The sequence below is a fragment of the Canis lupus genome, chromosome 21, assembly GCF_048164855.1.
Source record: "Canis lupus baileyi chromosome 21, mCanLup2.hap1, whole genome shotgun sequence".
Classification (NCBI taxonomy): Eukaryota; Metazoa; Chordata; class Mammalia; order Carnivora; family Canidae; genus Canis; species Canis lupus.
The window spans coordinates 18,889,671-18,906,496 of NC_132858.1; the positions used below are offsets into that span (position 1 = coordinate 18,889,671).

Consider the following 16,826-nt stretch of genomic DNA (forward strand, 5'->3'; position numbering starts at 1 on the left):
AATCAGAGGTCTGAGATAAACAGGCCTCAATCTCTGAAGCCAAAAGAAGCAAAGAGTTTCTAAACCTTACCGTTTAAAAATACTTGCAGATTATTAATAAATGATGAGGCCACTCTTCATGTAGGGTGAAAGTATGAACCTCTAGGACCTAATGATATTGTGTTTATATGGAATCAATTCAGCTGTAAGTCCATTTGGCATATTATCTGTTACAATTTAAAGTATCTTTATTCAAAAGCAGTATGAATTTTGTTAGAATCCATTCATGTACACATTATTAGGGGTTAAAGTTTCGAGAGGATAACTCTGGACAGGACCTCAGCAATACCATGTCTTCTTTGGTAACCTCTTCAAGGCATCTTTTATTTCCTTGTTCCTCAGACTGTAAATCAAGGGATTCAACATGGGAATAACCACAGTGTAGAATACTGATGCAAATCTGTCAAAGCTGGAGGAACCACCAGAGCTGGAACTCAAATAAACAAAGACACTTGAGGTATAGAAGAGAGAAACTGCTGTCAGATGAGAAGCACAGGTGTTGAAAGCTTTGGATCTGCCTTTAGCTGAAGTGATTTTCATGATGGACATGACAATATAGCCATAGGATATCATAATAATAAAGGCATTTATCATCCCAAAGATCGTTGCTAGTATAGCAATCAACAGATGTACAAAGAAAGTGTCAGTGCAGGACAGGATTAATAGTTGGGGCATGTCACAGAAGAAGTGATTGATGACATTAGGCCCACAGAAATGAAGCTGAAACATGGCACACAACTGGGATATACTAGCAGAGAGTGCAGCCAGATAGGATCCCAGCACCATCTGAATACAGAGCGTGGGTGACATGACTGATGAATAGAGAAGTGGATTACAAATGGCAGTGTATCGGTCATAAGCCATGGCTGTCATGAGACAAGACTCACTCAGTCCCATGGTTGAAAAGACAAAGTACTGAACGGCACAACCCACAAAGGTGATGGTTTGCTGCTCTTGGAAAAAGTTGGAGAGCATCTTGGGAGCTGTAGAGGTCACATAGCAGACATCTATGAAGGACAGATTACTGAGGAAGAAGTACATGGGTGTGTGGAGGTGAGAGTCCATCCTTATTAAGATGATGAGGCCCAGGTTCCAAGTCAGAGTCAAAATGTAAATCAGCAGGAATACAGCAAAGAGCACTGCTAGGATTCTGGGGAAATCAGAGAATCCCAAAAGGATGAAATAAGTGATCTCTGTAGTATTTCCTCCCCCAGTCATTGCTCGGTGCTTCTAAAATCAGAAAAGAGAAGAGAAGGCACTGCTGATCCAGGAGAAATGGCAGCATTACAAATCTCATATGTGCCATAGTTTCCCTCCATGGAGTGTGGGGATAGAAGCAATGCCTCACTGACCTGATGAAAAGATCCAGTTTTTCATCTCCAATTGGCAAGAAGTGACTTTTTAGTGTCTCATGTTCTCACCTATTTAATGAAGTGTCATGAAAATTAAAGAGATTTTTTCAAATTTGAGAACTAAAACAACAGAAAGGCTATGATTATTAGACCTCGTGTGTAGAATTACAATCTGCTACTAAACAACACATCAGACGACCTGTTGATTGCTGTCACCTGGATGTCATAAGTGCTCAGCTCCTCTTGCCTGTTTAACACTCTTCAGCCAATAATTCTCCCAAATGGTTTCAGATGTGGCTTAATCACACTGAGGGAGGGACCTGCACCTGTCCTCTGGCAGGGGTCCAAGGCCGGAGAGAGGAAAGCTGTCCGCGCCTGAGGCAGGGACGGATCCTGTCCCCAGGACCTTGTGCCCTGGGCCTGATGACGGGGCCACAGGAAAAAAAAACAGGCTCTTTTGTATCAATACATAATTAAAATGGAGACCAGCAGGTTTCTAAGCATAAGTGATATGAAGGAGATAATCACATTGGCAGTTATGGCACACGCATCACTTGTGTCCCTGTAATTGTCAATTTAACAGTGAGTCTCGGCAGCAACAATTTGCTGGGAATGTCAAGAAAAGAGAAAGCCACACATACCCACTAATTAAAAAAAAATGTGTACTATTTTTCCCGAGGGGTTGGCTCGGCGATTTAGCTCCTGCCTTTGGTCCAGTGCTTGGTCCTGGGGTCCTGGGATCGAGTCCTGGGATCAAGTGTTGGACTTCTTGCATGGAGCCTGCTTCTCCCTCTGCCTGTGTCTCTGCCTCTCTCTCTCTCTCCCTCTCTCTCTCTCTCTCTCTCTCTCTCATGAGTGAATAAATAAATAAAATATTTTTTTAAAAAAGCATAAGTGGCATCACTCCAGATTAAAACTGAAATAGCCTATCAAGATGGTCATCTAGATACATTTTTTAAGGTTTTATTTATTTATTCATGAGAGAGTCTGAGAGAGGGGCAGAAACATAGGCAGAGGGAGAAGCAGGCTCCCCATGGGGAGTCCAATGTGGGACTCAGTCCCAGGACCCCAGGATCATGCCCTGAGCCAAACGCAGATGCTCAACTACTGAGTCACTCAGGTGTCCTCATTTAGATAAATTTTTTAAATTTCTTCCTTTATCCTTAGGAAAAGTTATTTACCCTGTTTGTAATAATTTCACAAACTTTTATATGAATGTAGTTAATATATCATCTTCTAACTGGCCTGGAAAACTATATCATAACTTATGACAGCATATGTGCCCAATAAAGTTATGGAACAAGTCGTCTCACAGAAGTCTTCGTACTGATAAGAACAGAGAAGGACAAACATTATATGTTCTCATTCATTTGGGGAATATAAATAATAGTGAAAGGGAATATAAGGGAAGGGAGAAGAAGTGTGTGGGAAATATCAGAAAGGGAAACAGAACATAAAGACTCTTAACTCTGGGAAACGAACTAGGGGTGGTAGAAGGGGAGGAGAGTGGGGGGTGGGGGTGAATGGGTGACGGGCACTGAGGGGGGCACTTGACGGGATGAGCACTGGGTGTTATTCCGTATGTTGGCAAATTGAACACCAATAAAAAAAAAAGAAGTCTTCATACTAAATATACCAATGCAAGAGTAGGATAGCTCACTATTGACCCCAACATTTTTTTTAATTTTAGAGTATTTTACTACCTGAGAAACAGCATGGTACTGTAGTTAAAGGTTCAGACTTTGGAGTTTTGTCTGATACCCTCTCACTTTATGAACAGTAGCTTAAACACTTTAAGACTGATTTACTCAAAATAAAGTGAGATCATTAAGAGCTCCTGGACTGTAAGATTACTAGGATGGTTACAGTAAAATTCATAGGGATGCTCAGCACACAACTCTGTACATGGTAATTGTCCACTAGGGGTTGGCTATTATTATCATGGATTGCTTACAGATAACCATGAATGACAGCTGTACCCATGGTTAGGAATGTCCCCAGTTGTAGGGGTTAATTTGAGGAATTTCCTGAGACATCATTGACCTTATAGACAGTGAGGAATCATTACCTCTAGGCAGATGTAGATTCAGACCTCATGTAGAAGCAAATCAAACCACCCAGGGCCATGAAGACATAAACCACATAAACAATGTTCTATTTAGTTTGCTTGAGTTTGAGTATACTTGCTTGACAACCAGCATCAAACCATGATGACCTTGAGGCAAATAAAAAGTAAATAATTTCAATTACCAAGTACTACATAGGTATGGCTCATCAGTTTTGTTGATACAGTCATCATGTTAGAGCTTACTAACAGATTCATAATTCATAATAGATTGCAACTATGGCCTATGGTTCATAATCAACTGCCCTTCCTTGAGATAAGAGAGGAAATGACTGAGAACAGCTAAGAAATTTTTGAAAAAATATTATGAATTAAAAACACATGTTAGTATTATTCTTTTAGATATTAAAAAGCATTATAAACACTGAAAATTCACTATTCTTATAAAAATAGATGCCAAAAGACCATAGAAATTTTAGAGAAATTTAAATATCAGTAAAAATTTAAATATGATAAAAATTAGTATTTTAAATTGATAGAGAAAGATTCAATTCTTGATGTGCATTATATAATCTTGATATGTGGGGGAAATGTCTGATTATAACACCAAAACAGAAACCATAAAAGAAAAATATAACAATTTAAAACTTGGTTATTATGCCAAAAAAGCCCACATATGTAAAATACTTTTGAAATGCGATTGATGAGGGAAAAATAGTCACAAAGCATAAAAAAGGCAACATAGTAATGCCTTTAATACAAAAGGCATAGATCAAGGGATACAGTGCTCACATTTACTACTAAGGAGGGTACAAAATGATTCTACTTTTCTGAAGGAAAAATTGTTTTGCTTTTTATAGTATCTTTCTCTGTCTCTCACTCTCTCTCACACACAAGACAATTACAAATGTCAAGTGTAATGACTGGCATGCCTTTGATTTCCTTCTTCAAACATCTCCATATTTGATCAATTTCTGACAACTCCTGTATTTATAGGAAGAAAAAGTTGTTAAGATATATAAATCCTCCATAGTAAGCACAGAGTGAGATGGAAGGGGAGAGGGAAGGGGAAATAAAGAAGAGAGACACTAACAGACCAAAGAGGCTCTCAGAATTTCCTGGCTTCTACCAGTGTCTCTATCACCCTTAGCAAGTCATTAGCCCCTCTGTGCCTCAGTTGCCTCATCTATAAACAGGGATGATAGTGCTTACTACTATCAGAATGTGGCTGCAAGAATTGAATGATGTAAAAAGCTTAAAACAGTAAGGGCTCAGTAAATGTTAGCCTTTATCATCCCCATTATTATTCCTCTCTTTCAAGAAAAATAAGGCAAACTAATGCGGAAATATCAAAGAGCTCTGCACATAATTATCTTCAAAATTAGATGGTCTCTAAGCCTAGAGGCAAAAATATAGTTAATCAATGACTATTTCTGTCTTGTATTATTCTGTTATCTCCCAGTCAGCTGGAGTGTAAAGCCCTGATGCCCCTTTTTATGTGTCACCACCACCACCTTGAGCCAATGATGCTATACACAGACATGGTCTAGTGGGGAGGTCCACTACTTAATGAAAACATCTTGCATACAAATATCTGTGTTGCCAAATAAATAAATGTTGAACAAATAGTTCTTTCACCCACTTTTGGATGCAAAACTAAAATGATCTTATTTCAATTATGGTTTTATGAACTTGGAAATCTTTCTGTTGACTCCTATAGTGTTGCCAATATAATATCTCTCTTGTTTTCTCAAGATGAGTTGGAGTCAATGAAAACATGGTGAAAATATAAACTCTCGTGCACAGCCTCCAACATCCAACATCCAATATACCAACATAATCAATCAGTTCAGCAAAAATAAGCCAAACTTCTGATCAATCACTGTAGTAAAACTCTTCAGTTTCATATTATATTCTGGTGACAGAGGCAGCCAGAGCTAAAAGTACTTTATGTAACTCATCATTTCCCCCCACCAGAAAAATAAACAATTATGTATTGTTTATTAATTCATGATAAAATTGATCCTGAAAATTTACTTGTTGAAATTTGGTAACACAGAGTAAGACAGAAAAATTCTGAATATATTCAGTCTCTTTGGTTAAGTTTTAAGGTGGTTATGTGTTGAGGGTACAAAATGATTCTGAAGGTGATGAGGTGAGAGTTTTAAGTTTTAAGACAGTATCTGTTCACCATCTCCCAAATAGTTTGAGAAGAAATGGAGACTGACATACATACTGGTTACAGATGAAGTTAAAGCTAATCAAAGCTTTTCCAATCTGACCAACTAAAGACATAGTCAGTTTGTAAGGTTGTTCAGGGAATAAAATCAAATAGAGAAAACCAAGATGTGGCAATGAAGAACAGTGTAAGTAAAAAAAAAAAAAAAAGAAGAAGAAGATGAAGTTAAAGAGACAGAACAACTACCAATGTTGGCAGTGAGATACCTCACTCACAGTAGACCCACACTAGTGCTCCCGGATCCACAGAGTCTCCAAAGATGACCATGGATAATTACTCAAAGTACTTCAAAAGACCAATGAAACTGTACATGAGTACTCTGTTATATCAACATTTAGTGGCCTGCTTGCCTTCTGCCGCTCAGAAATTATCAATCAAAGCTATATATTGACGTGGAAATCAAATTAACTAATGACATTATAACAACAGACTCCTAAACAAAAAATTCAGAGTCTTGGGATGGATAAAGTTGGAAAATCAAGACTAGAATGTGGGATCTTAGGAAATTCCTCTGAAAGTAAGTAAATCATTATTTTTAATTCAGTGCTCAATCATTCAATTTTAAAATTTGTTAGGCATTATAAACATTGTCTTATTAGATTCTAAATAATCCCATTATCCCTCATTTTACAGGTGAAAAAAAAAAAGAAGGTAATGGAGCTCAAGATCACACACCCTTAGGAAATTACAGAACTAGAACTCAACATGCATCCCTCACCCCAGAATAATCCCTGAAATTTTAGATTAGGGATCATCTTCTCAATGAAGGTCAGAGAACTTGGGTAAGGAGCAAGAGAACCCAAGGAAGAGCCCACAGTGGAGAGTGTGGGGGTGAGAAAGAGGTGAAGAATGAGAGAGACTGTGGACCATAAACCTTGCTGCTCACAGGTCCTACTGGAAGAATCACATCGCTTTAAGATAACAGAATCCACTGTTCTCACTAAATCTTGCCCTCTCACCTGACCCAGATTCCCCAAGAAGACAGAGGTCTTGCCAAAGGCTGAAATTGCTTCTTTGTTTTCCAAACGAATTTTCCAGGTAGGCCCTATTGCTCTCCAAGATGGGAGCCTTTGGCCATCAAACTGGCTATCCACTCAGAGCAAGAGAGATGCCCACAACTGAGATCCTCTTAAATGTGTTATTGTTGAGGGCACAGGTAAGAGGAGAAAAGACAATTAGAGGAAGAAAACCCTCTAGATACTTATCCTCTTGAGTCATGGTTGTCATGGAGTATTTGTCCTGCTAATTTCATGCCCCACTTTGCCATGTCCCTTCAGGATCCATTCTGCACTTTCTCTATAGTCCAATCATGTTTTCATAATTATAGCTTTTCTATTAGAAACTTAAAAGTCTTTAGGGCTGGAAAGGACCTAGGGATCATCTAGTCCAACATCTTCAATTACCAGGTGAGGAACCTAAAGCAGGGGAGCTAAAAGATTTGGTCAAGATGACCCTGGTAAAACACTAGCTGGTAAAATACCTTAATTAAAATAGATATGTGAACAATTCCCTGTGTACAAAGCACTTGCATTTTAAGTATATACACACATACATACATTTTCTCAAATATGTGACCAGATCCAATCATCACAGCTGCCTGTGAGGCAGACATCGCAGTATTTCCTATGCATAAGTGAGGAAGTTGAGGCAATAAGGGACAACAATAAAACGAATTCATGACAGAGCCATGATTTATCATGGCTACAACCTGAGGCATTGGTAGCACCATTCTGGGTACAATTCTGACCCTTCCACTTGGTGACTTGTGTGTGACCTTGAACAAATTAACCTCTCCCAGCCTCAGGATTATCATCAAATGGGGTGACAGTAGTAGCTACTTCATAGAGTAGGTCTTCACAGAGAGAAACAAACTGGATAATGCTTTTAAAGCACTTACCAGGGGGTATAGTACTAGCACACCTTCTGTTAATAGTAGGTGTACTTTCTATGTTCTGACTTGGAGTTCTTGCCAACATTTTATGCTGCATTACTAATCCTTCACTAAAAATATCTACTTAGCATCATTCCCACAAACATTTTTGCTCATTTGTTTAGAAATGAAACTCATCTACCCTGCCAGTTACTAGGGATACAGGGATGTTTTAGATAAGGTCCCATTCTTGGTTTGACCTATTTCAACTATTCTCACTTCTAGGGAGAAAGGGGTGGGTGAGCAATGTGTTAATTATTTAACTCTTGCTGATAGGTTAGTATATATTCCCTGATAAGAACTGTAAGAACTTAATCCTTAACAAGTTTTTTTTTTTTTTAACAAAACAAGTTCTTAAGAGAGTTTTAAAAGTATAACACCAAAAGTATGGAATGTGAGCACCATGGCCAAGTAATAGAGGACATACTTCTGGTCTATAAGAACCATGTATGTTCCACAAATCACACTTTATGAGATCCAAACAAATTGTTGCTCCACTGGGAAGAACGTGGCAGACATCTATGTGCCCAAAGGTTTTATCTGTAATATTTGCAATACAATTTCTCACCTGCCATCTTCATATGGTGACATCTTCATAAGAAAATCAAATCTATGTGATGTAACTGCATGAAGCAGAAAATATTGTATAAATAGTAATATAATATGCATTAAATTAGTCCATGAAGATATGAAAAATAATATCTCTTTAAAATTATCTTTAAATTCTCTCGGCTTAGTCTCCACGGTACCGCAAGTCTGGTGGCTCTTCTGCTCCCTGGTCATCTTATTGTCCTAGAATCCCCAAGAGGCTCAGACCTCTGGGCCTTGGGCCCAACCACCCTACACACATCATAATAGCCAACATTTCTGAGATCCTGCAGGGTCCTGGGAAGCTATGTTCCAAGTTTCCCCATGAAACATATTCCAGGTTTGCTTTTACCCAGAAATGGATGACTCTTACTGCTTTATAGCCTCTGAGAATCTCCCCAACCTTGATTCTACTTTTCAAGTATAATTAATATACAATGTTATTAGTTTCCAGCGTATGATATAATGAATGGCCCAACCAGAAATCAAAGAGGAAATCTAAAGATACATGGGGAAAAATGAAAATGAAAACACCACAGTCTAAAATCTTTGGGATGAAGCAAAAGCTTTTCTAAGAGAGAATTTTTTTTCAGGTTTTATTTATTCATAAGACAGAGAGAGAGAGAAAGGCAGAGACACAGGCAGAGGGAAAAGCAGGCTCCATGCAGGGAGCCTGACGTGGGACTTGATCCAGGATCATGCTCTGGACCGAAGGCAGGTGCCAACCATTGAGCCACCCAGGGATCCCCTCTAACAGAGAATATTATACTAATACAAGCCTACCTCAAGAAGCAAGAAATACAACCTTGATTTTAAGTGTGCCTCTTCTTCCACTTTTCTCTCCCATCTCCTTTTCACAATTCACTTCACAAGGAGGCCCAAGGAGTAGGTTGTTTCCAAACTTTCAATGAATGCTTGTTAATATTTTGACTCTGAAGCATTCCTAACATCTAAGTGTAATAGGCAGCTTCCAAGATGGTCCCCAATGATCCTGGTCCTCTAGTGTTCACAGGTTTTTGTAGACTCCCTCCTATAGCTAATAGGGCTAACTCATGTAACCAAGATCATTGGCCTCCACCATCAGCCAGCACAAACTTGCCAGTCTATTTTAGAAGTGGGTACTCCAGGCTCAATCCGGCTTCAGAGGACTACAGCCCTAACCAACTACTTACTGGAGTGCAACCTCATGAGAGACATCAGAACCACATAACCAAGTTGACCCTGAATTCCTGATCCACAGAAACCGTATAGTAAATATTTACATTTGAAGTCATGAAGTTTTGTAGTGATGTTTTGAGCAATAACAGGTAACTAATATACTATGAGGAGAGACCACTTATACTCAAAAGGAATTGCATTTTTGTGATGTTGGTATATATCATAAAACTATCCCAGAATCAGGAATCTTTCATTTTGGGATCCCTGGGTGGCGCAGCGGTTTGGCGCCTGCCTTTGGCCCAGGGCGCGATCCTGGAGACCTGGGATCGAATCCCACGTCGGGCTCCCAGTGCATGGAGCCTGCTTCTCCCTCTGCCTGTGTCTCTGCTTCTCTCTCTCTCTCTCTGTGTGTGTGTGTGTGTGACTATAATAAATAAATTTAAAAAAAAAAAAAAAGGAATCTTTCATTTTAACAACAGAAAAAAAGAACTGCAACTGGGCATAACAATAAAGTGAATCTATTAGCTCATAAAACTGAAGGAGTCAGAGAAAATTTGATCCATTGGCTCAAACAATATTTCAAATGTCCAGTTTCTTCTCTTCTGTTTAATATGCCACATAAGGATGCAGTATCTTCTTTTAAACACACAATATCTACTTTAATCTGAGTGAACTAATTTTGGAGTTTTATTTTTTACATGGTCTTATGCTCCATTCATTGTCTTTTCACCATCTGAGTTCTTTTGTTGCTTATTTGTTTATTTTAGGCTGTCTTTTCACATTGCAGGGAAAAGCACTATAGAGCAAGATTTGAGGCTTGGTGTTTATGACTAGAGACTGTCCTCTGTTGGGTTTCTTGCTAGGCAATCTGGGGGTCTCTTCTCAGTTGCTCTAATGAACCTCTGCTATAACTATGGACAGGTTTTTCTCTATACAGAATTCTCCAGTTTCCTGCCCAGGAAGGTAGAAACCTAGCTCGGAGTATTTTGAGAGTTGAGTAACTGAATGGAGGAGGTGTGCAGTGGAGGAAGAGTCTCCTTATGTAGATATTAGTAGTGAAAAAAAACATAATGAAGAATCTTCACCATGTAGATATTATTTCATCCCTCTATTTTTATCATTCTCCCACAGATATATGTGATGGCCCTGGGCCCATATATCTTGGTTCAATTCTCCAGAGAAAAAACATTCTTCCAATATCCTACTACAGGGAAGGAGGAATGATGGGGATGGTGGAGTTTCTTGTATGCAAGAGGAAAGGGATGGGTTGGTCTAGAAGTCTAGTTACCCCTAATAGATTTTCAATCAAATCTCCAGTTTTAAGCCCCACCCACTATACAGATGCCTAGTGCCTACAATTCTTGATGGTAGGAGGGTTGTGCAATTGAAATCAATTTGCTTCTTGGCTTTCCTGCCCCATCTATCCAGGACAGATAACTTCCTGTTTCTCTCTCTCTTTTTAAGATTTTATTTATTTGAAACAGAGAACATGTGACAGAGAGAGCCCAAGCAGGGGGAGGGGCAGAGGAAGAAGCAAATTCCTCACTAAGCAGGGAGCCCAGCTCTTGATCCCAGGACCCTGGGATCATGACCTGTGCCAAAGTCAGAAGCTTCACTGACTGAGCCACCCGCTTCCTGATTTCCTGAATCTGAGTTGTTTATTCCTCATATATCTACTTTCCAGGTTCCACCTTCTGTTGTCCTCTCTCCTGGTATTCATATTATAGTGATTTTATGGGTTAAAAAAAAAAAACTTTTTTGTCATTTTAGGAAGGCTCTAAGGAGTAAAGGCAAATGTACAGATTCAGCCCATTATGTTTACCCACATATATCAGCTGTGTTTTCAAATTTCTTTTCTTTTTTTCTTTAGTAGACTCCAGTCCTGGCACCCAGTGCCAGGCTTGAGCTCACCATCCTGAGATGAAGACCTGAGCTGAAATCAAGAGTCGGACACCACTGACTGAGCCAGCCAGGTGCCCCAAATTTCTTAAGCAATTTTGCATTTTTAATAGAAACAATTGACTCTATACCATTGTTCATTGCATTATCCCTAGGATTCAGATAATGTAATTTAAAAATTATTTTAATATTTGATTTTTTACTGATATTTCATTAGGTTTTTTACTGATATTTGGTTTTTTACTGATATTTCACTAGGTAAAAAAATTGTTTTAATTTTCCTTTATTACCTTTGATGTGAAATTTTTGTTTATATGTTTATATATTTTTAATTATATTCATTTTTATCATAATTTCTATTCAGCACCTCTACTCATAAAAAGGTAATTAGCTTATACTGTTGCTTTACTAATGTCTACAGCCTACTGTTACAACCACATTTTTTTAATGTCAACATTATAGGCCTTAATGTTAAGGCCTTATATCTGAGCAACCAAAATATATAAATATATATGTATAGGGAAGATACGGTAAAATCACATTTTGCTTTCATTCCAAAACTATAATTAGACCATAATTTTTAAAATGTCAGTATGTCAGAGTTGACCGAAAAACAGGAATTCTGTATCCCACACACAAGATCCAAAAGAAATCATTTCACTACGTTTTAATTGATTTGTAGAACAAGACCTACTGAGTCTCAATTTTAATTGCACGATGAGACCAATTCTTTCTAAAAGAAACAAGTAAATGTATGTTGCTATCCAAGGCATGGATAGGCTAAGAGTATTTAATATGATGTCACCTTGAGAATACAACCTTAACAGAATGCAAATGCAGTTAAAACTGGGTAAGAGTGGCCAGAAATCAACGTCTCAGCTGTGACCACAGGACTGCGCCACTTTAATGGTGAACTAGAAATCCCCTGGCATCCTCTTGAGTTAGGCCAAATTTGAAGTCCCTAGGATTTCGATGAATGCCTCTCTTATATTAAAGTGTGATAAGACTCCCAAACGGAATAACGCAGTGGGGGGCAGGATAAAAAGAACCAAAAAGATTTGTACTAACATACTAACATACTAAGGTTAACTGTCTGAACAATATTAAGCACATACAGTGTGTCAGGCATTATTCACATGATGGAACGTGGAGGGTCCTATTAATATAATAATTTAGCCATGAGAAAGAAGGAAATCTTGCCACTTGACGTGACTTGATGGCTTGCTCACTCTTTCTCTCTCAAATAAATAAAATCTTTAAGAAAAGAAGACCAGTGTCTTCATCAAAGATGCTTAACTAGCTAATACTGGAAAATCTCATGCATGGCCTTCTGTTGAAAACCTGCCAGAGATGACAATATGAAAAACAATTCAAGAACCTTCATAGATCTGAAACCTACAGACGTGATAAGTGTTAAACCCTCTGGTTTACCTTCTGGTACAAAGAGGGAATGCAAGAAAAAAGTGGCATCTAGACCAGACAGTACAGATAATACAGCAAATCATAAAGAGTATCTGCAACAGGATGCATGAAATGATTAAAGGAAAGATTGGACAGGTAAATGCCCTGAGATGCAGGACTTCTCAGAACCTACCTCTTTTTGATAAGGTTTATGGACAACTCTCAGCTGTAACTCAGCCACAGGACTTATTTCCAATTGCATTCTAGACTGAGGGTCAAATGGAAGAGTGAGATGATTCCTGCCAGGGTTCTTGCTTAGCTTTGGGGTGCTCAAAAATGATCTGTGAGTTTCAGTGAATGTCTAATATAGGGATTCCTCCCTCTGGTCCATGTACATCAATAATTTTGTTCCTTAAGCATTTCTTAAGATGAAAACCACCCAGCCTTCCTTTGCATAAGAAAGAGGTTTTATTAGAACAAGAATATTTCATACAATATCAATGTGATATTTTTACACATGCCAGTTTTTCTACCTATGTTGCATTTAAGTCCCATCTTACACCTGACACTATTTCAGAAAAATTTTGTTTTCAGAGAGAGAAATGAAGCCTGTTTTTCCATGGTGTCTCCCTGGGTCCACGATGCCTGCCTATTTCTAGAGTGTGGTCCCACTAAAGTGGGAGGTTGGTCTGTCTTTCATCTAGGATGGCAACACTGAAGGAAGATGGTACGATATCCATTCAATAAAAGTTGTGAGCCATGAGTACAAGAGCTTACTATGGCTATTTCTTTACTTGGGGGAAGGTGGGGAATTTCATCCTTGGACAGATGCACAGAAGTATTGCACATAGAATATCTTGGCCAGCATTAGATGGGAAAAGAAAAGCATGAGAAGAGTGAGGATGGAATAAAAGCAGCAAAGGTCACATAGCAACAGTTGGTTTATCTTCCCCAGTTATTTAGGAGATGTTACAGACAAGGAGACCCACCAAGAATTCAAAGATGATCATCGCAGATCAGGCCTATAGGAGAATGCTGGAACACATGGCATATCTTCATATATGCAAGGCATTTAGGCTTTCCCTGATCAGTTGTAGGTCAGAGAGATCCGAATCAGTTATCTGAGCACGCAGGGAAATTAATTGCAAGTGTTTCCTCATTTATGTGGATGATCACAGAATAGGTAAGCTCTGGGTTTCTCTAGATTTATGACTAGAAACATGAAACTATTCATCTTTAGGGAAAAAATTTTAAATCTCATCAGAACCCATTTAATGGGAACACCTGGGTAACTCAGTGGTTAAGTGTCTGCCTTTGGCTAGGTCGTGATCCCAGGGTCCTGGGATTAAGTCCTGCTTGGGCTCCCCATAGGGAGCCTGCTTCTCCCTCTGCCTCATCTCTGCCTCTCTTCTCTGTGTCTCTATGAATAAATAAAGGAAACTTAAAAAAAAAAGAACCCATTTAATGCATCAGTCACTAATTCCTAAGTATGTAAATGAGTGAGAAAGAGAGCATTTAATCATATAAACCTACCAAAAAATTAGGGGAATGTGGGTGGTATATATGGACAATAACCAGGTTTCTGAAAACTCTAAAAATTAAACCACAAAATCAGATCATGTTCAATAAAATGTGTAACGGAGGTATTTTAGAGACCAAAATGTTTCTTACAACCAAAGAAGGAAAATCTGTCTATTAATTGATCTGTGAATGTAGTGATTAGATGCGAAGATGGTCCCTTAGAAGAGAGGAAGACAAATACTTGGGGAGAAAAAGTGTCAGTGCCCTGGCCCAGTGCCTCAGCTGTCTGGACTCTGCAGTTGGGCACAACAGGCACTGACACACATTGCCCACTTTCTCTCCAAATAGATTTTCAATTGTAATTTGTATTTCGATGTGGTTTCCTCAGCAAGTCAGAGAATCGTGCCACTAGCACAAATACAAGCTTGGCAGTTTTATTCTTCCATGAAAACTAAAAATGGCATCTGGCTTATGCCATTAGCTATTCTGAGCTTGGTAACTTCAGTCCAACTGAAAAAAATCTTCAGAGGTTGTGAAGATGAGTGACACACCCTGGATTGTCCTAATTTTACTAAAATGAATTCCTCTCCAGCTAGCTAGCTGCCCACCTCCCCAGGACAGCTGTACCTTTTTTTCCTTCAAAGAACTATAAAACATATGATTCTTTTAGCGTCAAGAATATTGTTTAATGTATATCTATTTATATGCCCCATAATAAATGCAGTTATTTAGGAAATTTTATTTAAGATGTGGCTTATTATAAATCCCAGATCATTTTTGCTTTATTCAAGCCTCATGAGCAAATCCCACCATATGCACTATATTTAACAATTATTAACGAGCATTACTTTCTCTTTGGGAGTTGGATAAACTAAAAAGGTATATTATATTTTCTCAATGCAAGGAAAAAATTTCTACTAGCAGTGAACATGTATATGGTTGAACAAGACATATTTTCCCAAAGTTCTTATATCCAAAATGTGTGTTCCATAAAATATAGAAATGATAATAGACCAATGACAGCTCCTTGTAAGTCCAAAGCATGAAGAATATTTTCCTTTATTTGTTTGTTTGTTTGCTTTGTTTTGTTTCAATGACTTTTAGCATTAGGAGAATTTAAGATTAGCTACCAAAAGTAAATAGAAAGATAAGAGCTTGGTGAACTGGAGTACAGATAAGGAAAGGGGGACGTGGAAAACGGGCTACAAGGAAAGGCGGGGTGTCCAGGTGGCTGATAGAGTTGGCATAATTGTAGCATTTCTATGTGCGGCCACTTCTGTGAATGTAATATTTTCCTAATGACTCTTAGGTGAGAGGAACAGGCATGTCTTTTTATTGAAACGATTATGTCCCAGGTTGAGTGGCTATCCCAAAGCTACCTGATTTGCCTCTTTTTGCACATTAACCTGGATTTCTCTTGATTTATATGAAATTGACTAGTAATATGAGCCAACATTTATTTATTAAGTAGTACCATATAACAGGCACTAAGCTAAGCTCTTTTCATGCATATCCTCACTTAATGGTTGTATCAATTCCATGAGGTAAATACAAGTATTACCTTCAATGTACAAGTGAGAAAAATGGAGCTTGTAAGTAACTTCCATAAGGCCACCTACCTACAAAGAGGCAGACATGAGATTAATAACTGCAGCTCTAATGACTTAAGAATAGCTAATGAATACTCTTTAACAGCTTTTGCTCTAGTCTCTGCCATCCCACTTTCCAATGCATCAAAGATATTACAAGATCATATATATATATATTTTTTTTTACCAAACGAAGGAAATGTCTTCTATTTCTTTGTCAAATAGTGATAAATAAATATATAATAATAATAATAATAATAATAATACTCACTTCTTGAACCTTTGCTATTCACCAGCACTATTCTCAGTGCATGTATATATTGAGTCATTTAATTTTTCACAATAAGCCTATTAGAGAATTACTATTATTATTTCTATTTTACAGATAAGGCACTAAGGCACACAGAGCCCAAATAACTTGTCCAAGGACACACAGGTAGATACTTTATTTATTCATTTATGGCCAACCAAGAGCAGTCAAAGCTGAATAAAAGTATCCCAGTTGTTTACTGCTGGTTTAAGGACTTATAACAAGTTCTGTGATAGTAGGGAAGAGAAAAAAAATCACTCTCTTCAATTCTAGGCTAAATTCCATTCTAGAACTTATCACAAAATTGGTGAAAACATAGAAACTTTCCCCCAAATGAAGATACACTCCTCTTCTATAGATTCCTGAGAAACTTTGAGAATTGGCTAGAGAGCAGTTACTTCAGATTAAATGACAAATCCCTGGTTTTATTTAACTCATTGTAGTGACTCTTTTCTGTAGCTGATTGAATTAGCCATAAGATTGTTTAGTCATTAAGGCCCTAATCAGAAGTTTTTTATCTCTTTCTTGCCCTACCATATTTAAAGAATCAGTACTCTCCCCTCATCAGTCACAGTGGCTCACTGAGAGTTAGATTCCCAAATAGGAGAGGGTGTCTGCCTTGTGGTGTTCATGTGCCATGTTAGAACTTCATAAGAGGGAAAAGCAACTGTTTTTTAGAAAAAGTGTCCCCCTCCTCAGGTTATTATGCTATATATTCCTACCTATCTTAAAAAT

General features: G+C 38.1%; 1 protein-coding gene across 1 annotated transcript; it reads right to left on the reverse strand.

Annotated features, from left to right (window-relative positions):
- Positions 1 to 318: 318 nt before the first annotated feature.
- Positions 319 to 1,257, reverse strand: LOC140613460 (olfactory receptor 5AN1-like). The gene has a single exon (XM_072791977.1). It carries the CDS (start codon positions 1,255 to 1,257, stop codon positions 319 to 321), a length of 939 nt encoding a protein of 312 aa, XP_072648078.1.
- Between the last annotated feature and the right edge of the window lie 15,569 nt (positions 1,258 to 16,826).